At 38.1% G+C, this 22,633-nt stretch overlaps 3 protein-coding genes across 4 annotated transcripts in view; 1 reads left to right on the forward strand and 2 right to left on the reverse strand.

Moving 5' to 3' along the window:
• The window catches only part of LOC139147514 (GATOR2 complex protein WDR59-like), a 59,648-nt gene extending 43,499 nt beyond the window's left edge, over positions 1-16,149 (reverse strand). Inside the window, exons 1-4 of the mRNA XM_070718631.1 lie at positions 16,014-16,149; positions 15,467-15,516; positions 13,948-14,083; positions 13,201-13,286 (exon numbers count right to left, since the gene is read on the reverse strand). Coding sequence (XP_070574732.1) covers positions 13,201-13,286; positions 13,948-14,083; positions 15,467-15,516; positions 16,014-16,064 — 323 coding nt within the window. The 5' untranslated portion in view covers positions 16,065-16,149. The remainder of the gene's footprint in view (positions 1-13,200; positions 13,287-13,947; positions 14,084-15,466; positions 15,517-16,013) is intronic.
• On the reverse strand, positions 1,850-5,065 carry LOC139147512 (uncharacterized). Its single transcript, XM_070718630.1, has 2 exons — positions 4,387-5,065; positions 1,850-3,832 (listed from the first exon to the last, which is right to left on the reverse strand). The coding sequence occupies exon 2, from the start codon at positions 3,716-3,718 to the stop codon at positions 2,696-2,698; it is 1,023 nt and encodes a 340-aa protein (XP_070574731.1). The 5' UTR covers positions 3,719-3,832; positions 4,387-5,065; the 3' UTR covers positions 1,850-2,695.
• Positions 16,150-16,229: 80 nt separating the features above from the next.
• Positions 16,230-21,397, forward strand: LOC139147516 (uncharacterized). Of its 2 annotated transcripts, none has more exons than XM_070718633.1 (2): positions 16,230-16,373; positions 18,945-21,397. In XM_070718633.1, exon 2 carries the CDS (start codon positions 19,005-19,007, stop codon positions 20,136-20,138), a length of 1,134 nt encoding a protein of 377 aa, XP_070574734.1. In that variant the 5' UTR covers positions 16,230-16,373; positions 18,945-19,004; the 3' UTR covers positions 20,139-21,397. The 2 variants fall into 2 exon arrangements, with proteins under 2 accessions (XP_070574734.1, XP_070574735.1); XM_070718634.1 differs by having other exon boundaries at positions 16,230-16,362.
• Positions 21,398-22,633: the final 1,236 nt, after the last annotated feature.

Genomic DNA, 22,633 nt, shown 5'->3' on the forward strand with positions numbered 1-22,633 from the left:
TAAACTTCCCTTATACTGTGGGGAACTTTCATACCAGGTAAAATTGAATATAAATCGATATACTATTACATGTGTGTGGTTATCACAATTTGGACTGTACATGACTTTCTTTTTTTTTGAAAAAATAATGTTAAATATTTTGGATCTTTTTGATGTACAAAAAAATAGAATTATTAAAAATCTGAACATGAAATGCGTGAATGTTGAAACACAACAAAGTTGGAAGAAAATGATCATAAAAATCAAAACACTGACTTGCAATCGAGTGAAGTGCTTCAGCTATACATACTATGCTGATAGATTCTCATTAACTGTAACATTTGATGAATTTTTCAGTATTTTTGTCCTGTTTCTAAAAAGACAGCTTTTTCTTACCGCAATCATGTCAAAATGTTAGGGCAGTTGTCCGATGTCATTGTTCATTGCTGAACTTGAGTTTGGACCAGGACTGTCTTGTGTCAACAATAATATTGCACATTGCGTTGTGTTTACAGGGCTTAGTAATATTAATTATTTGAACACACTGTGCGGAAAAAAGTATGAAAATGTCTTTGTTTTCCTGGACAAAAATGATTAAAATTTGACAATAGTTATAGCTATTGCCCTTTGAATATAGTATCTTGAAATGAAATGTGTGCTATTAACCCTTTTCGTGCCAAAGTCAATTTTTGTCACCCTTACAAAATATAGCTACCGGTAAGTCAATTTTTGTCAGATTTTTGCCATAATTTTGATAAAAAACTGTTGCCAATGAAAGGTTGTGTTCATTTGGTCCAAAATTATCAGAAAAATTTCAGAAAAGTCAATAAAAATTGGTAAAATGTTGCACTGAAATTTTGGTGGGAAAAAAATACAGCACTCAAAGGGTTAAAAGCGATAGAGAAAATATCCAGTATACATGTGTTTGGAGAGGGTTACCCGGAATGTGTTTGCTCGTATTTTTTTCAATGTTACTGGAGACACAATGGGACTGTTTCCTTCTTTGTGTGTTACCAAGGAACGCAGCTCCTTTGGTCGTTTCAACGGCTGTTTATAGCACTTATGTCCTGTTATCATCTTGGACCTTTTTGACATCACAGAGTCCAAATAGCAGCATTTTCTTTGAAACTAAAATCTCGTCATCAAAGACAGATTTTGTTTGAGTGGCCCCCTGACACAATGGTTGTCAACATGCAGTCGCGAAGGACACAATTTTATCTTTAGTCCCACAAGGGGCTACAGTCTGCAATCATTAGAGTGAAGTTCATTGAAAATATGCTAAATTTTTGATAAACTGGAAGCCTAAACTGTACGCAACAAGTTTGATTTGATTTGGTATACACCGAGTCATTGGTTTGATGTCCACCGACAGACTATCTACAGTCTGACTATGGATTGCTTTTAGAAATATCAAACTACACTGCCATTGTTAAATGTTCTGGAACTCAATATCACATTGTTTTCAGATGTGTCGCGCGAAAAGAGGAATAAATTTGTAAAATGAGCCTATCAAATACCGGCAGAGAGGAAAGAGGAATAATTTTCGATCATTGTATATCTTCAAACTTTATCCACTGTGTCGCTTTCTGGTTGAGTAAGTTTTAAAAATCATGGATACAATTTACCAATAACGGTTGCACTTTTGGCAGTTTTCTTTTTACAATGTAATGACCTAAATTCAGAGTGTAAACCCTCAGCATCCACTGCCCTCCACTTCATCGAATTCCACCAAAACACAGTCTTCATAACTGCATTGTATTTCTGTTGTTGTTTTTTTTTCACTTTATAAAATGCGAACTCAATAAACTTGCGAGTGTTTAAATTTACACTTCGGCATTACCGGTCAGAAAAAACTTACACATGCAATGGATTACATCCATTTCTTTTTTATTATTTTAACATTACAAATATATCATTGCAAACATGAATAAATAATTATGAGGTATGATTATGAGTGTGTGTTGGCTGGCAACCAAAAAATGTCCGATCATCTTATCAATATGCAAATATCAGTAATAATACACAGGATTAGCAATATTTCAACAGTATTTCTCCGAGGGGTTACGATTCAAGTAATGCAGGTTTAATTTAGTTCCAAGCAAGAATCACATTCAAAAATCAACATGAGTTCCCACTTTGTGAAAATAATCCATTAGACTTGATATATGCTAGCTCAAGATGTTCTCTTAATGTCAGTGTTTCGTTTTTGGAATGTCAAAAACTTCAGATAGGTCTTGAATATAGACGGGAGTTCGTCCGGAATCAACTTTGCATAAAAAAAAATAATTGATGCGTTTAACCAGATAAAGTAAACTTTTCTTTTGAAAGCGAACATTTTGACTGTACTCTTTGGAGTGCAAACCTGACACAAAATAAGTCACTAGTACTTTTTATACCTTTCGACAAAGAGTTGTGGTGGCAAAAACGCTGAAAAGATGAAAGCAATTTTCAAAATAATGACTAACTTACAGGCCCACATGTAATGCATACATGTAGTGCTCTCTTTCTACTGACGTTAGTTGAATACACACAATACAGTTTGATGAGATACCAAGAAAACTGACACAGATATTACTGAGATCAAACCTCTGTCAATGGTAATGCTGAGTATTGTTTTATTGTAATCAAGACTTTGACTGACTGCAACTCATGGCAATAGTGAGATTCGGCAGTAGTGAGCGAATAGAAACGTTTATCCCCGACTGAATTTAACGCATTATTGTGATTTAGCAGCGGGTGCTTTTGATGACGCCATGGTCAGCATGATTCGCTGCTGGCTGGCGATAGTCGGCGCTGTGTACGACACCTTCTTACGGACCCCCCTGGCCATGTCCTCAATTCCTTTGAATTTGGCAGAATGTGACGCCATGCGATAGTGCACGGGATTCGTGAAGAACATGTTGTTCGTTACAGGCACGGTCTGGCGTCGAAGGAGCCGCCTGGCCAGTGGAGTGTCGACTTCATCTATCATTTTGTGCAACTTTAGAAGATAGCCCGCATTGTCTAATGTCGGGTCTCCTGGCAGCCTTGATGAGCTGCTCTGTTTCGTCGAGGCGGAAGACGTCCTGGCACTCTCGGCTCTGCTGGCCTTTTGGACCTGCCTGGCTGACCCAGCAGAGCGTGTGGCTCTGACAGCTTGTCTACCATTACGATTATTAGCACTAGTCCTTTGTGAATGAAACGGCTGCCCTCTGCTGGTGAAACCGGAGAAGGAATTTCGCCTCTGCTTGTAGCTGTCGCCACGAGCTCTACATCCAAATGCATCGGCAAAGTAAGTGTTTGACAAGGGTCTGCCGAAGGGGAAGAGTTTCTTTTTCTCTTCAGGGGGAGTTTTATTCGAGTTCTTTCTGTTCAATAATGACACCGGAGCACTCTTTGGGACGCTCTCTGCTTCTCTATCAACGAAATCAATCCAAACATCCCCCTCGTCGTCATCCTCATCAAAATCCAGCAAACTGCTGGTGTTGTCACTATCATCCTCAAAGTTGAAAGTAACAGTGTGTCCATCTTTCCCCGAAGACAGCCTCTGCGGATGAGGCGATGAGGGCGGCCGTGCGAATACCGAACTGACATGTGACATTCGTTGATTGAAGACCTCCCTGCGCGTGTCCATAATTTCACACTGGATGGATCGCAGACTGTTCAGTCTGTCCTTCTCCAGCTTTTCTTTCCTCTGCCGTAGCCGCCACTCCTCCATGTTGTTTTTCCGCATAACTCGCAGGCTGTGAATTCCCGACATCCTGCTGGAATTGGCAGTAAACACGAAAATTGTCCTGTGCTCGTGAGCTGTGTCGGTCTGACAGTTTTTAGGAAGATACCACTGTGTGTAGCAGACAGCTTTACAATTCAGATGCTGATATAAGGAAACAAAAGTTAAAGTCAACTACATTTTCCATATCTTATTGGAACATAGAAATCATTGGGCGCATACATGTACCCATGGAGGGGCAAAAAAGACAATCATTTGAGAGATTAGAACTTCACAATGAACATTCCAGCTATTCATACTTTTTAAATAGGATTTGGGATTTGCACAGCTCTAACTCATCATCAAAGACTGGATTAATTCCTGCATGCCTGTGAATTAAACAGTGATGGGTCTGTCACAGCTGCCTGTGCACATTTGTCATTTACTGTGACTGATTGGACTATGATGGACAAGTTCAAGTGTATGATAGTGTCCCCCAGCACCTTCTCCTTGTTCCTGCTGATAACTTGAACATGACTATGGAGGCGTGTACAGCATGCAATATAATCTACACCAATTTGGTGAGAGAATATCAACAAAATGTATCTTTCCGCAACACCTTACTTTGCTGTAGCTTGTCCTGGCTTTCAATTCCTTTCATGGTTTTTCAAAAATCGACAAAAATCGTAAATGAAAAAAAAAATTGAAAAAACAAATACCTTTTTTCACCTCCACCTTGGGTTGACTGGGGTTTCCAGAAGGCATGTACACTTCTTCACCAACAAAAGCAAAAAATCCGAACTTGAGGGTAAAGTTGAAGTCTCTCAGAGAGCTCTGACCATGAAGAAGTATTCCTGTACACTGGTGATCTCATCGACCAAACCATTAAAATTAACAGTTCAACTTCCCATTCATAGTCCACTTCGAATCCCACACAGCTATGACGTTGTTATAAGGGTTTCCCCCATTCAGGTACAAAAGATACAACATTATGACAGCAACAGCGTCTGTAAGCTACTTGGTCGTTGCCGAGATCATCGGCAAAATCTGGCTGCAGTTTTGCCAAGAGGAAGAGAATGACAGAAAAAAAGTCGGCATTGAATTTCCCTATGTTCAAGTATAATCCAAATGACTTGATATCTAAGATGATAGTGTAGAAGTCTCCCCTGACCAAATGATTTCAGCAATGGCAAGCTGTTGTACACCACTTCACACAAGGTTGGCAGGTTACACCGATGCCAGTGGTTCAACCAAACAGCATGGACTGAACAATCCATCAGGTTGAAGTATGTCACCCAGGGCCTAGGGAGGGCTTACCTAGCAGTTATCATCAGTTGACATATTACAAGATGAGCGTAAGTAAATAAATAACAACCTGGCAGTGTTTGCAAAAGAATTAGTCAGCGGTCCCACTCCACTGAGAGTACACGGGGCTGTGGTAACGACACCTTGACTTGTAACCAATTGTACAAGCCATTAGGAGGGCATTTCAGCGATAAAATATCCTGGGGAGCAAACAACAGGCAGCGTTGATTGGGGTTCACTCCCAACTTACGATACTCTGCCTTCAACACACTGACATCCAGTACATCTGTGAAACTTCATTGACTGATCTGTGCAAATCTCACGAATTTGAAGACAATTACCCGAAAAAACCAGCAACCTTGTCTACTCCAGATTGCAAGTTCGACAGTTTCAAGAGCAGCTTACACAGAGAAGTAGAAAAGACCATTATTTTTATCCTCCAAGCTTTATGGAGATTAAATGTCTACTCATAGTGTGAGATAAAAAAGAAATGCCTCTGTATAAAGCAGAGACCCAATTGACAGGAGAATCACACATAGGTATCAATGTATTGTGAAGTTGGAATTGTTTAAGTCAAAATCATTTTGTGTTTGCAATGCTATCCTACTCAAAAGTGCACAAGGTCATCAGGTATTTAGACCGCCTACTATATAAACTCTGAAACCAAAATGCAGTACGTAGGATTGTATGCATGATGGTTTTGTACTCTCGTTATGTGTGCTATGTGTACATGTATTACTATGGGAAGAATTGATACTTCAAATTTGGGTAGCAACTTTGAACTTGTCTCTTTTCCTAAGGACAGAGGTCACAATGGAAAAATTTCTGGATAAATAGCTAAATGTGTAAGTTGAAAGAATAACGTAAAGGTCGGTCTTTTTAGCCACACAGAACATTTTTGACGGAGTAGCATCATGCATGTACAGTATGTACATTGCATAGTAATGGATTACGTGTAGATACAGATCAGTACTAATACAATTACATAATGCACAGAAACATTGTTACCGATAGGGATTTCCCCCCAAGGTATATTGACAAAAGTAGAAATACAAAGCACAGAAATAATTGCAAGGAAAAGTTAATGGGGCAGTTCAAGTACGAAAGTTGTGTTGTTTCTGTTTATTTAGTTGTATTCTGTATGCCAGGATTGGCAGTTTATCTCTTGAACCTTGTTTATATAGCTTTAGCTACGTTTTGTTTGTGAGCAAGAAAAAGGATTTTTCAGTGTAAGAAACAAAAGTTAAAGAAGTACAATGTAGGTTACTTGAAAAAAGCCACTGAAAAAGGAAAAAAATGTGAATTCTCAAAAACTCCTTACTCCTTACTTCACTAAAAGATTAGAAATTATTACATAAATACCGGTACGACCGAAAAGATAAAATTCAAGAAAACTTTAAGGTATTGAACACCACACATGAAGTGCTATCTTGTTGATACCCTGAAAACGAGTCCTTGACATAATTATGGACAAAGGTCAACTGACTTCACTGAAAGATTAGGAAACACCCCACACTTACAATCAAAATAAACATTCATTAAAACTTTCTTAAGATACCCAACATCAAAGATAAGGGGCTCACCTATATGACAAGACCTTGACACGATTATGGAAAAAAGGTCAACCTATGTTTACACCATTGTTCTTCTTTCAATGCAATTCTTTTTATTTTCAACAAGTCATCGTTGATGACACAGTCCCCACTTGTTAATGGGTACTTGATTACAAGTCCTCAGAGAGGATAGAGTTTTCTTCATTAATTAGGTCTGTGATACAAATACTTTGATACAGATGGCGCTCAATGGCCAAGATGAGTTCCATGGTGATGAAAACATAAAACCAATGTAGGCAACCATCCTAAAGTTCATAAAATGAGTCAACTAGGAATTAATCAACAGGATGTGCAAAACATTTTTGCATACAATTCTAATTAACAGATTATCACTGGTACCATATTTCATAAAGTTTGATGCAGTATTTACAACACTATGAGATCAACATCTGTATCAAGTTTCATCAAATTTGACATTGTATTAATTTGTGGCTATATCACTCTAATTAGGAAAGTTCATTACATATGCAATTACAAATTAATTAAAATGACACTGATAAATGTCTTTTTCAATGTTAAAGCAATGTGAGCTTAACATCTGTACAAAGTTTCATGAAATTTGGTGCAGTATTTCTTGACATATCAGCCTACTTACGAAACTTCAATAATTGACATGTTACTGCTACATGACGTGAAACAAATTGACGAGCATATGTATGAAATAGGTCAATGTCCTTGTACCAACTTTGAATGATACTGGTGGAAATATGTCTGAGTTATGGCTCTGTACTTTAGAAAATTGTAACAAATCACCGCCATGCAGTGATATTTGATCGTACTGTTTAAAAAATCAACACGTATATGCATTACATAAGTCAATGTCCATGTACCAACTTTGAATAAGATCAGTTGAGACTTGCCAGAGTTATAGCTCTCGACATGAAACAACCATAACAAAATTGCCACCATGTGACCATATTTGACCATCACGTGAAACCAATCGACATACATATGTATAAATAAGTCAATATCCTTGTACCAACTTTGAATGAATTTGCTTGATACATGTCTGAGTTATGGTTCCGGACATGAAAAAATCAGAAAAAAAATGGCCAATGTCAATGTCCTTGTACTAAGTTTGAATAAATTTGGTGAATAAAATCAGTTGAGACGTGCCCAAGTTTAGGCTAAGGAAGTGAACAAATTGTAACAAAATGGCTGCCATGCAGCCATATTGGATCATATCATGAAACAAATTGATGTATATATGTATGACATAGGTTAATGTCCTTGTACCAACATTGAATAAAATCGGTTGAAATATGCCTGAGTATTATGGCTCTGTACATGAAAAATCATAATAAAATGGCCACACGGCAGCCATATTGGATCATATCACCTAACAAATCGACATGCATATGTATGACATTAGTCAATCTCCTTGTACAGTACCAACTTTGAATAAATTCACCTTGATACATGTCTGAGTATTATGGCTCTGTACATGAAAACATCGTAACAAAATGGCTGCACGTCAACCATATTGGATCATACCACTAAACAAATTTACATGCATATCTATGACATTGGTCAATGTCCTTGTACCAACTTTGAATAAATCGTTGAAACATGTATGAGTTATGGCTCTGTACATGACAAAATCATAATAAAATGGCTGCCTGGCAGCCATATTGGATCGTATCACAAAACAAATTGACGTGCATATGTATGACATAGGTCAATGTCCTTGTACCAACTTTGAATAAAATCGGTTGAAACATGTCTGACTTATGGCTCTGTACGTGAAAAAATTGTAATAAATGGCCGCCTGGTGGCCATATTGGATCATATCACAAAACAAATTGACGTGTATATCTATGACATTGGTTAACGTCCTTGTACCAACTTTGAATAAAATCGGTTTGAAACATGTCTCAGTTATGGCTCTATACATGAAAAAATCGTAATAAAATGGCTGCCTAGCGGCCATATTGGATCGTAATAAAATGGCCGCATGGCAGCCATATTGGATTGTATCACAAAATAAATTGACGTGCATATCTGTGACATTGGTCAATGTCCTTGTACCAACTTTGAATAAAATTGGTTGAAACATGCTTTGTACATGAAAAAATCGTAATAAAATGGCCGCCTGGCAGCCATATTGGATCGTATCACAAAACAAATTGACGTGCATATCTATGACATAGGTCAATGTCCTTGTACCAACTTTGAATAAAATCGGTTGAAACATGTCTGAGTTATGGCTCTGTACATGAAAAAATCGTAATAAAATGGCCGCCTGGTGGCCATATTGGATCATATCACAAAACAAATTGACGTGTATATCTATGACATTGGTTAATGTCCTTGTACCACTTTGAATAAAATCGGTTGAAACATGTCTGAGTTATGGCTCTATACATGAAAAAATCGTAATAAAATGGCCGCCTGGCGGCCATATTGGATCGTATCACAAACAAATTGACGTATATCAAAACAAATCGAGTGCATATCTATGACATTGGTCATGTCCTTGTACCAACTTTGAATAAAATCGATTGAAACATGTCTGAGTTTTGGCTTTGTACATGAAAAATCGTAATAAAATGGCCGCCTGGCGGCCATATTAGATCGTATCACAAAACAAATCGACGTGCATCTGTACGACATATGTAGTAATCCTTGTACCAAGTTTGAATGAAATCGCTCCTTGCATCTCTGAGATATCTGCGTGAACGGACGCACGCACGCACACACGCACGGAGCACGCACGGACATGACCAAACCTATAAGTCCCCCCGGACGGTGTCCGTGGGGACTAAAAAGTTGAAGAGATGAGGCTTTTCTGTTCTGGCATTTCTTTGCATGGCAAAGTCAATTTTTGCCGCCTTTACAAAATATAATCAGTCATTTTTACTCAGATTTTTTGAAAATTTTGATCAAAAATTTTAGCCATTGAAAAATGATGTCCGTTTGGTCCAAATTATTAAAAAATTACAGACAAATTTTTTAAAACTAGTAAAATTTTGCATTAAAGTTTTGGCGGAAAAAATTACGGCACTCAAAGGGTTAATCAATTCAAAGCATGTGATATACTGTGATCAGAAACGATGTTTAATAATCTCTTTCAAAAATTATCACTATGGCAGTGAGTATGGCACTTGTGTATATGTCTACCACCCATCGTTCTCTTGGTCAACTTGAACTATGTCCACCTGTACCAAGCTAAGTATTCGCTGCGACTGATCTTGCACCTTTAGATTAAAAGTTTATTTGTGGTGACAATTACTTGCTAGAAAAAGAATGCAATGGAGCATTAATTTAATTTCAGTTATTAAAATCAGCTGAATGAACAAAAAGCAAAACAATTTACACAAGTCTTCATCCACGTCTGTAAAGGGCAAAGGTCGCCAGGGGTACATCTCTCAGTTTTCAAGTCACAAAGAACTATTTTACTCGGAGACCACTGAAAGTTTCTACTCAATGTAAGCGTGATTGCAAGTTTTGATAATAGCAGAGTCAAAGTTATCCTTCTTACATTTTGAAGAAAATGTTGGGCAAGCCAAATATACACGTCGATACACAGATTCAAATTTAAACACTTCAGACTAGCAACTGAGGAAACAGTCAGTAGGTCTGACGCTGCAGGGGACCAAAATTGTTATTAGTAAGTTTCATCATCAAATAAAAAGATTGCCTGAACAGGGCAAGCAGAGGTCCCTTGTTTGATATATGGCAACACATACGACAAACGATAATGTAATCCCAAGATTCAAATTCAACTTGTTCAACCCTATTCCTTGTGAACAGGTCCACATTCACCCATGGATAACAATGGGTTCGGGCAAAACCATGGCGGTAAAAGGGTGAAGCACCGCTTGAGACTTGGCAAGAGCATGGGGGTAGGACAACATCATAAAGTGACATAATGTGATTGATAAAATCATAACTGGCAATCTATTATGTTTCAAGTGTTTGCAATCTGTGATATGAGATCCTGCTCCAAGGGGTCCTTGTTGGGTAAACAAGGCAGCTTGCAATGTAAACATGTTTATTCTTTGGATGTTAGCAACCAAGATACTCATCGGCAGAGGATTCTGTTGTTGCAATAAATGTCAACCAAACTGAAATTAATTTCACGTAGAATGCACCTCACTGAGTGACAGTTCTTTAAAACATTCTTTTTACAATCAGCCATTTTGAATTTCAGTATTGGTGAATTTCAGGTTTTTGGTTTCTTTAATCCCAAACTTTGAACAGTGACTCCTGATTTTTATTTCTGAATTAAAATTAAAGCCATGAAAGCTACAGAAAATGGCATAGTTTCCTTAACCAGATTATGAGCAAAAGTTTAAAGTTTCAGTTTCAAAGTGAGTATTACCTTGTACACAACTGTGCCAGAATTTCAATTCTGATATCTTCAAAACCAAGTGCGTAATACGATTAAAATGAGAATGTTAATATCATGCTTTGACGCATGTTCACAATAAGTTTCTCTGACATTATCTGCAGCAAGTTTGCAGCATTTAAACACTATATAAGTGTACATGTATATCTAGCTGAATTTATCAATCTTCAAGTGATGGCAAACTTCTATCTACAAGGTCAATATGTAAGTAGTCTCTAACAAAGTTGTTACTAAATATAGCACTGTATGTGCGATATTTCCTGCTGCTGACAGAAATTCTGACAAATTTTGGACAAATTAATGATGCTACTCTGATATCATTAGGAATCAGCCATTATTGCATTTGAGAGTCATATCATAAACACTCAACATTTTTTTCAGTTCAATGTTGATTTTGAGATGTTCTATGAAGCTGAAAATCCCCATGAATGCGATTTCCCCTTTGCAATATCAGATGAACTACAAAATTGGCAGCTTGCATACAGAAGATTTTTGGAAGTCACAACATTTCCCCGATAATATTTAAAATTCCACTCAGCAAATACTCTACCACTATCCCTACCGTGGGATTGTCTCACTGTGTGTCAGGCAAATTTTTAAATGGGTCACTGACATAATTCAGCGGCCATGAAGGTTAAGCTACCACAGACTGATTAACAACTAGCCAACAGAGCCCTTAATACCAGTTTGCTGTAAATTTGGTGCGCATAAAGGATGATCATTACGTGGCAAAAAGCTTGTTACAACATTGAACGGATGCACTCAATGTACATAAATTGTTGTTTCTGTTTTTGTTTTCAATATATGAGGGGAAGAACTCTTGAACTTTGAAATCAGGACCCCTGAAAACTAAAAAGATATTTCGTATAAAAGGCTGTGAAACAGTGGCAAGATAGAGTATCTGTAGACGTTTTGGTCAATGAACTTGTGCTGGGGAAAAATACCAGGTATTATACTGCATTTGCTGAGATAAATTGGCAAAGTTTACAATCATGCAAGTCTAAGATCTGCGTGCTCCCATTTGATTTGATGTCGATGAAACTTTAGTACAGAATATGGGGAAAATCTTGTTTTGTAATAAGAGATTTAAAATCAAATCTTTATTTTTTGTTTGAAACTGAGAGACAAAGCACCCCATCAAGGATAAATTTGTTAATGGACATGTTTATAGACTATTCAATAAAATGCAAGGATTTGGATGCGGGGATGATTGCAATTACTCTGGTTGTGTGATACGTACTGTTTACAGAGGCTAGGAATCAAGCCCTTGCAAGACTTTATGACCACTGAAAATCAGCTGGGATTGTGCGGCGTCTCAGAACCTTGCGGCTCATCGTTTGGCTGAATACCATTGTTATTATGAATAGTTTTCAAATGGCCAATCAGCTACATGTACCTGCAACAGCTTCAATTTTAAACTCCCTGAGTTGCAGTGAATAATTGCACTCTACCAATCAGCTATAACCTTCTGAGCTGCTGCACATTAGCCAAAAACCAGTTTACGAGAAAAGACAGAGAACCATTACCATTGTTACCTACGATATCATCTACTTTGTATTAGAAATCACTTTTTATCAAGGCCTTGCAATCCAAAGTGAAGGTGTAGCCAACAACGCTGTTTTGTAAGACAGTGTAAAAGCAAGAAATTTCTTGTTGCACAGTCAGACAGGCAATTGTTTTTCCTCACATCAGAAGGCGGGAAACAGGTTTGCTGGCAATTTCATCTTATAGATAAGTAGAGATGGGGAAGAAGTATTTCACTTTAGGTTAGTGTTTATTTATTTGTTTGTTTTGTTATTTTTGGGGGTGCCAATTGGAAAGCATTTGGCAAAGAGACAGCTATGAGAAGTGGGTAAGCGGGGAGATTCCTAGTGAGGAGTTGGGAAAACTAAAGGGCAAGAAGGAAACATTTTCCAATCATAGTAGGGGGTAGTTGCAAACAGCTTTAACTTTCCCTACCAAATTTCAAGTGTTTAAAGTATGTTGGAATAGTACATGTACATTTACATGTAAAAAGTCTCCTAGTACAACCTCTTGAAATAGACTGATTAGTTGCCCCAGAGAGCTTGTGCAAAATATGTAAATGTCGGCCACAAATTTGACCATACAGGTACATTCCTCCACAACATTCACCTGCAAAATCTAACAGCAACCTGGATTTTGCTTCACGTTTGAACTCAACCACATTCAAAAGATTTAGCTGATTTTAGTATGGACTTCTCATGCATGCATCCACACACACTGCATATCATATCACCGCTTACCTAATAACTCTTGTGTGAGCCTTCAAGGAGGTCTGTGGTTTCTCCACACCATTCTCCCAACTCCATACATCAGCACTCTGGTTGGACTGCGGAGAGAACCAGAGACTGTATTCTAAGTGCCCTCTACATATTGACTACAATTATTTCATGTTGAGAAAAATGTTGATTTTACCCGTTCATAGGCAAGTTTTGTCATCAACGTTAACCAATGTTGCTTATGATGTGGCCATGGTTACACTAATTCATATGGATATTGGGGAGGGGTAAAAAAGTTAAGACAGGTGTTTTCCTATGATTAGTTCTGAGATTGCTCTAAAGATTTCCAAACCTGAATTTATGCATGCTATGCTTTCTTGTCCAATCTTCCACAAATTGAATCAGAAAATGCTAATTCCACAAACTGCCTTCAACTTTAAATAAACACCCTGAAATTTTTAAAGACCTTTATGCGATGCTGCTGATGTATCAGCTATGTATATTCTACTGGCACACTTGGAGTGTTTTTGCTAAGGGTGGTAAGGAGGTAAATATTACCGGAGTTCCCCAGTCATTTTACTCGGGTTTCCCCTGGGTATATCTATGTAATTGAATAAGGGCAGAGCATCAATGTTACTGGGGTTACCAAATCATTTACCAATATTCCCAAACCTTGGCAAAAACACTGACTTACTACTTAATGCTTTCGTAAGTATGGGAAAGCATGAACACTATGAGACAAAGTCTCATGGGAAAGTACATTTGACTCACAGTGGCCACAAAGAGGTGCTTGTTGGTGGCATGAGGATTCCACTCCATGACACCCACTTCCCATCTGCTCTGCCGTGCCACCCTCTTCACCACATCTTGAGGTCTGTCCAAATTCACCACAGCCAACACTCTCTTGCTGTTGAGAGAAGACAGGAATATATGGGGAGTTTTGTGGAACAAAGCTCTGATGTATGCTCTGTAACCTTGCCCTTGAACTCATCCTGATCATCAATCTGATGTCTTCTGAAGCACACCTACTGTACATCAAGGTCAACTCCTTGGTCTACAGAGTCACTGACTGGTTATTGAAAGAAATAAAGGTCAGTTATGGTTGATTGCTATCTAGAACAAGAAGTATGGAATTTGTGAGATGACCGGTAAAAGTTGACGGCTAGTTGTCAAATTTGTACAAAAAAATTTCCCACATTGACTTTAAGTTTATATGTACACATGTATTACAACTTCATTCTGTATTTTATACAGCTATGTGTAATGTGCGTGTATGTGTATCTCTATGTACATGTATCTCTATCTATCTACATGTATCTATCTATCTATCTTCATCTGTCTAGAACAGATATAAGATTAAAAGACTTGAGTGCACAACACTGAAAATTCAAGGGAAATGATAGTTAGCAAAGCCAAGAAAGGGGTAAATTTCTGTTGTTCCTTGACCATAGATGGCGCTCTGCTCATTTGAAAGCTTGCACACAACATATAGGAAATAAATGCATGTGCATTGTGTTAGACGATTGACTCACAGGTACCATAATGGTAGTTCTAATCTCATGTGAAAATGAGTGAACATAACTGGACACAAAGGACTCCCTAGGTTGTTGGTGATTAAAGACAAGTATGCAAAATAAAGGGAAGGATGTCTATTAAATAATCCACATTACAATTTAAGGGACACATGGTAATTAACATATTAAGCACATGACAAAACAAAAGGATTTCAATTATCATGCACAATTTGCACAGCCTGTATGCCACAGCCATGCCATGGAAACCACATGTATGCGGACCATGGTTACACTCAATGATACATGATGGTTCAAATTTTGCTTCCAACTTTCTAGTTGTCAGTAGTTTTAAGTTCAAATTATCTATTTCAGCAGTTTATCTTGTTTGAGGAAGTTCAAATGAAATTAAGATTTTGTAGTCAGATCTTGGCAGTTCCATTTTTTTCAACTCTGGGAGAGGAAGTGTATGCCACAGCCATGCCATGGAAACCACATGTATGCGGACCATGGTTACACTCAATGATACATGATGGTTCAAAATTTTTGCTTCCAACTTTCTAGTTGTCAGTAGTTTTAAGTTCAAATTATCTATTTCAGCAGTTTATCTTGTTTGAGGAAGTTCAAATGAAATTAAGATTTTGTAGTCAGATCTTGGCAGTTCCATTTTTTTCAACTCTGGGAGAGGAAGTGAGGTTCCAAGTAAAATATGATGAGTTTAGTGTACCAGGTACTTGTTTCAATAGCAGTACCGAAATACATCAACTTTGTTTACTTACCCAGCAAGAATGGCAAATTGGCCGGTGCAATCCACTGCCATTGCATTGGCCTACAGAAATAACAAATCAGTTTAGAAATTATCTGTCCCTTCCAAAAAACACCCTTCCCACAGTTTTTGAGATTTATTAAACATCATGAACTTGATAAAGAAATGGACATTAAATTCTTTATTCGTAGCTGACCACTAGAGGGCAGACTTGCAAAACAACGCACACTACAAATCGAAAACGGAAATGAATGACGGCATAAACAAATCTATTTGAAGTTCGCATGTGACTATTTTAGATACAACCAAGACAAGCTATTCAGATTTGTCAATGGTATACCTGAAAATCAATATTTGTTTTCAGCAAGTTGTTACAAGGACACTGTGCATTTGGCAATGGAAAGTGTACCGAACGAAGTACACGTTTCTGAGTCGCCAGCCGTAACGAGAGCACAAAACGCAAAGTTACATCATTTCATGACGATCTGATTGCATGATCTTCCCTCAGGACCAGTTATTCAGTTGACAAAATTAACACGAAGAATATGCTTTGAAATTACCTGGAGTTCCCTGTGTTCGGCTACGATCCCTTCGCTCCATCTTGCTGCCATTTTTCAATATGTGTGCCGTAAAATGGTATGATATAAATTACCTGCGACTTTATTCAAATTCAACAACAATTAGTCTCAATAATGCATTTCGTCGATTTTAAAGTGTGACATAACTTGCTTACTGAACTGAAAAGAATTGTGATAGCAGGCGGAAACCTGCCGAATGACCGTTTTCATTTACGACATGATAGGAAAGAAACAATCAACCAACTAACTAACCAGGAAGTAAACCGGAAACTGGCTGAAGGACACATGACAGTGGACTCTACTATCAGTATCAGCTCCTCGATTGTGACAGGTAAATCGCAGGTAATTAGCGTTATCTCTATACGTTTCCCACGGTTTCATCTGTATGTCGCTTATCACCTCTATCCTCCATTTGAGACCAATGAATCGGTGTTAGCAACTAACATTTGGTCATCTATCACTTCTAAAAAGTCTATATTATATGCCGTGTGTTGTGTAGGTATGATTCATTGTCCTCGAGTATAACAATGACGCTCAGTCGTCGCGATGCCCTGAAATGTTTGCAGCTGTCGCCGAACGAGCTGCCACAGCTTGTTTACACCAGCGAAATACCTTTTGAATTCGAATTGTGCTCGAATTGTGTGCTGTGCTCAGCACAGCGGTCTTCTTGCCATAGTTTATTTTCTTCAATCATAGACCCTCGAGGGTCTATATTGTTTTATTTTAATACGTTTGACCATCATATGCCAATTCTCGACCGCGGAGTGACGTCAGTCACGGTCCTCCACAAAACGGTGGAGGGACCGTGCGTCAGTAGGTGAAACGCATACACGAGCGAGGTGAATGAGAGATCAGACGATACTGAAGAGAGAATGATACAGAAATTGTGTGGAAAAAATTAGAACTAAAAGTTATGTCATTTATGTGTATTGAAACTTTGAATATTGCTTTGGTGGTTGAAAAATCCGAACTTCTCCACGGCGCTGTGACGCAAAAATAACGTAAGAACCCACAAGTACCCGGATGACCCGTGGTCGAGAATAAAGAATACTGCCAACCTTTGATGTCTTGGTCTTGCATTTGTATGATAGCACAGGGTACTCAGGAAACAAACAAACAATTGACAAACATACAAACAAGCATACGAATACATAATAAATAATAAACACAGACATAAATAGATAAACAAACAAACAAACATACAATATCATGGAACGTTGGATAAATAAACATACAACAACAAAAAAATGTATACACTCATATTTTTATATATATATATATATATATATATATATATATATATATATATATATATATATATATATATATATATGCACATCGAAGTATACAGATGTCCTCGTGGGAAATTACAGTGCTCGATGCCGAGGCAGAGAGTGATAAATAAGCATTATAATATATATATATATATATATATATTATATATATATATATATATATAATGTATGTGCATGTGAGCGTGAGAGACATCAGCATATTGAAAAAAGATTGAAATGATTGACTGAACAGCTCATGCAACATATCAACATGTGACGGCAGTACCACTACTCCCTATACTTCCCCAAGGGGATGTGACTCAATGGCCACCAACGCCATGACATGGCCGGTGATATAATTTTTCCAACCGCGCGTAAAATGGCCATTTCACTGCAAATGAGCAAAAATCCATACCAGTTTGGAAGGACATGAATGGGGCTCTCAAGTTCAACATGTAAAATGAATGTGCGATCAAAAAGAAAGATTATCTATTTATGTCTGTCTGTGTGTTTATTATTTATTATTTATTTGTATGCTTGTTTGTATGGTTGTCAATTATTTGTTTGTTTGTTTCCTGAGTACCCTTGTTTGTATGGTTGTCAATTGTTTGTGTGTTTGCTTCCTGAGTACCCAGTGATGATAGCACTGGTTTTGTAACAATTTCTTTTTCTCCTTCGCCGTGTCACGTATGTGTCCATTGACAATCTTACGCGAAGTTTTGTCACTGTGTTGCGTCTATTATATGATGCGTTTGATTGCCTAATGCGCCAAAGCAAGCAAGGGTAATTACTAATCTTTGGACGCTGTCACCAAATTATCGCCGGATTAACTTTGACAAAGTCAACAACGAACACTCAAGCAAGCTTGTTGTTAACTTTTTTCAAAGTTAATCCGCAGATAATCTGGTAACAGCGTCCACAGATTAGTAATTTACCCTTGCTTACTTGGCACATTAGGCGATTAAACTCTTCAGATAAGAGATGCAGCATGGTGATAAAACGTTTAGGGAAGATTGTCAAGTGACTTTTTGACTCACATAGTTAATAATAATAATAATAGTAATAAAAATAATTTCTCGAAAACGTCTTCCATGTAAAAAAGACATCTCAAGGCGCTGTACAGTACAGTGAGTTGATAAAATGTTGCTACAATCTAAAAAACTCTAAAAATAGCATTAAAAACTTTCTAAAAATAAATGTGTTTTAAGTCCAGACTTAAAAACATTAAAACTTGTCGAACTACGAAGATTTAATGGAAGCCTATTCCACAGCCGTGGTGCACAGATGGCAAAAGCTCTATCACCGTAAAACTTTGTATTACATACTGGTTGATACAAACTAAATGAATCATTCGTGGTTGACCGAAGGGTTCGACCCGGAGCACGGACACTTAAAAGTTCTTTCAAGTATAATGGGGCCGTATCATGCAGAATCTTGTATGTTAAACATAAAACTTTATAGTACTTTATAGAGTAGAGGAACCAAGTGTCAATGGTTTGGTTTAGTTAGTGTTGACATTAGCCTGCCATGTTTTGGCTAACCATACAGTCAAGAGGTCTAAAAGTGCAACAATCTTTTGCTTACACATTTTATTATTTTGATGGCATTTCTATTAATATTTCATTGCATTTATATCCAGTGATTTGGTCCATAATGAACTGAGGACATTTGTTACCAAGCTCCCTGTCCAATATGCAAGATGGAAAAGACTCTTAAAAGATATGGCAGCGTCGCTGAAAATGAAACTGCAGCACAAAGTAGTTTTCCATTTGAGAGATTGCCCAAGGAATGCCAGATATGTGTGTTTTCCTTTCTTAATGCCATTGAGAAAGCAAGATTGTCGTCAGTTTGCAAGACATGGAATGAGCTGATGGTCACACCACGTCTATGGTCCTTCGCTGATTTCAGTCTTTTGAGTCCCTGTCAGTGCGGGGCTGCTGGTTACAGGAGACCTCTACTCAGCTGCGACAAGTGCGTCAACAGGTGCCCGTCGGACTACCTGTTGTTCAAGAAAAGGGCCTACCACTACGTCGCCCACCTAGCCTTCAGAAAGGCAATTCTTAAGAAGCTCCAGTTTCAGTTTGATCTCCAGGAGGATGAGGAGGTGTGGTTGAAAATGCTTCTGTATGCCATCAACATGACGAACGTCAGGGAGCTGGCCGTGGTCGAGTGCAGCTGGACTGTTACCAGGGAGAAACCCAGCTCTCTGTACGCCACTGAGGATTTTCTCGAAGGAAAGAAGCATGAACGTGTGAGAGCATTCCAGAAACTTCTCAAAGCCCTGACGATGCGTTCTGAAATGGTCCACACATTCCGTTTCGAATTTGACTGGTCAGATCTTTCGATTGACCTCTTGTCGTCGTTCAAGCACATTCGACACCTTGAGCTCTATCGCATTTGGGTCTACAAAAGTATATCGCAGAACCGAATAAATCGCCTCTTGCGTGACATGGAATTGTTGGAGTCCCTGAAACTTGAAATCTGGATACCTTACCAGCCGGGCAGTGTTCACCCCCAGTACAGCATGATGTCCAAGTCTCTCAAATGTCTGAATATTGCTCTCTGCAAAGGGCTCTTTCTGGGAAGTGTCAATCTACCAAATTTGGAAATGTTGATCATTGCCCGGCTTCCGTGGACAGGACCGCTGCTGCCAGCCAATGCCATCAAAATCACCTGCCTCTATGAAGTGCTCAGTCAGGGTGCGCCCAGACTGCAAAGGATAAACCACCACTTCTTGGAGGAGGACTGGAGAACGTCATGCTACCCTGCGCTAGACGACCAGCTAAAACACTCATGCTACTGTACTAAACATAAGAAGGGTTGGGCCTTGTAGAGCAAAATAAAAACAAGAACTGCAAAGTACAAGATTACATATAGAATGCATGCTTAGGATCAAATGCATTTATATTATTATCACAGTTTCAGGTAAGGGTGGTACATAGATGAATTTTGCTTTGGTTCCCAAGTCCTGTTACTGGGGTTCTGTCAATGGCTTAGCCAAAGTATACAAATGTACTGATGTGCTTTATTTACAGGCAGGGTCAACAACCTTTTCCGTGGGAAAACCACGAGCTGACAGCAAACAGTGACCGTGGTCCCAGAACTTAGACCAGTGGGTTTGAACCACTCTTGTCCAACTCCAGTGCCTGCTCACAAAGTAGACACACACTTGTTTTACTAAATTTACTGCCTTAGTGGCATTTTATTCTTTTCTCTTAGAACTTAACTGGTTTTACCATGTGATTTTCTTTTACCTCAGTTCTGCTTGCACATGTACTCAGGGCTTGAAATATTGCCTGTTGGCTGTCCCGAAATAATTTGACCTGTCCACATCAGAAAATTATCCCTCCCCGAAATATTTTAAATTGGTTTTGAGTTTACATGATGAATATTTTACAATCAGAACTTTTTTCTGAAGCTCCCTGAACAACAAGACCACAGTACTCCAATGGCAATGGCCCCCCAGTACACAAGTGTTTTCCAGGATGGCAGCCTACTTGGTAAAAATGCTACTCAAATGATCAGGGTTTTTTTTCAATCAGAAATGTGAAAAGCAATACTCCATAAATTTGTACCCAGTAGCAAGAATCATACTTTTACATGCACTTAAGATTGTATTACCAATGATATACATGAAATAGTCTGCCTGTACGGACCCACTTACTTTCTAAAACTACACGTAATGAAGAATTAAGGCAGCCAAGTGTTTTATTTCAAGCCCTGGTAATATAATATATGTGTACATGTAGACCTTGGGGTGTAACGTGTACAGAGTCATTTTTTTAAAACTTTATTCTTTTAATGTCCAAATATTAAATGATGCGTGTAAAACTGTTCTTTTAGAAATGTCCTCTCAAGGAGATCTGCTTTTTATCAGAGTGTAATGCAATCAGCAATACAATTGTAACAGTTTTTAGGATTCCTGTTACTGTACTCAAGATTTTGATATTTTAATTAATATTTTAATGAAAGTCATGCTGCACTTGCACTGTTTGAGTCCTACGCAAACTGGCAAGATACATAAGGTACCGATAGAGATTGTCGTTTCCAGTGGCAGGGTAATAAAGTCCTACCGAGTCTCAGGAAAGTGTGGATAGGAGAGGAATTCTCTGTAAAATTTCTCTGGAATATATTGTATATGTGAGTATATTTGAATGAGAGCAGTAATTCTGAATTAGTAATGCTTAAAGTACTAGACCTCATCTTCAGTCATCACCCTCAATTCCCTGTGAACAGGTCCACAATAATCATTGATAACAATGGGTTTGGGCCAAACCATTGTGGTGAAAAGGGTGAAAGGGTTAAGATGTTCTTTTTTCTACTGGGGGATCACATGTACATGTCTGTATGGGGTGAAAGGGTCGCAGGGTGGGTTTGGGTTCATTTTCATTTCACAATACTATATGTACTTATAGAATACTTTAGCATTAACCACAGGCGCTCGACTAATTTTAAAATCGCTTGTCTGTAATTTTAATGTTGAAACATGCATTTCATTAAATAAATGTGCAAACTGAAATCATGCGGACTGCTTTTGAGACATACAGAGAACGGCGCCCAGTGCACGACTGTGGCCGGCCGCCTAGCTCTACTGTTACTCATTCACACTTACACCCCCTTACACATAGTGTAAGGGGTGTAAGGTGTACATGACAGCCGAGCCGCCACAGCCTTACTATGGGCGCTGCTCACATTATGTCTCAAAAGCCGTCCGCGTGATTTCTGTTTGCACATTTATTAATAAAATGCATGTTTCGACATTAAAATTATAGACAAGTGATTTTGAAATTAGTCGAGCGCCTATGCATTAACTAGGCTTTTGGAAGCCATGCATTATTTGTTCTGTCTTTTGTTATACTGTCATGCCCTAACTTTGTATTGTATGATGATTGATGTGGTGGTGTGAAAAACCAAGGTTTTTATGCACAGTTCCTGGCTACATTGTTTGGTTAGGGCGCCCTCAATCAGCAACTCACAATTAACCTATATTTTCATGCAATTATAGAGTGCTCTTGCTTTATATGTAAACTGTTTTGAATCTTATCCTCTTGAGGCAAAGATTTTTCTGTGTGTGTAATATTTCAACAAATTAAGGGAGTGACTGTTAGATCCTTGGAGGGGATAGTCATATAAAATAATGAAGAAAAAATCTTCCGCGCAAAATCGCAAAGAAATATTTTGCTGGCATGCTGATTTTTTAGAAGAAAATATTCGCATGGTTTTCCAAAACAAAAGTGTGTAAATGTGGAAAAGAAAGGAAGTATGCAGGCCATGTAAAGTCCACAAAAAATAAATTATTAAATTTTGGAGTGCAAAAAAATTGCATGT

This window comes from Ptychodera flava, chromosome 13 (genome assembly GCF_041260155.1).
Source record: "Ptychodera flava strain L36383 chromosome 13, AS_Pfla_20210202, whole genome shotgun sequence".
Lineage (NCBI taxonomy): Eukaryota > Metazoa > Hemichordata > Enteropneusta > Ptychoderidae > Ptychodera > Ptychodera flava.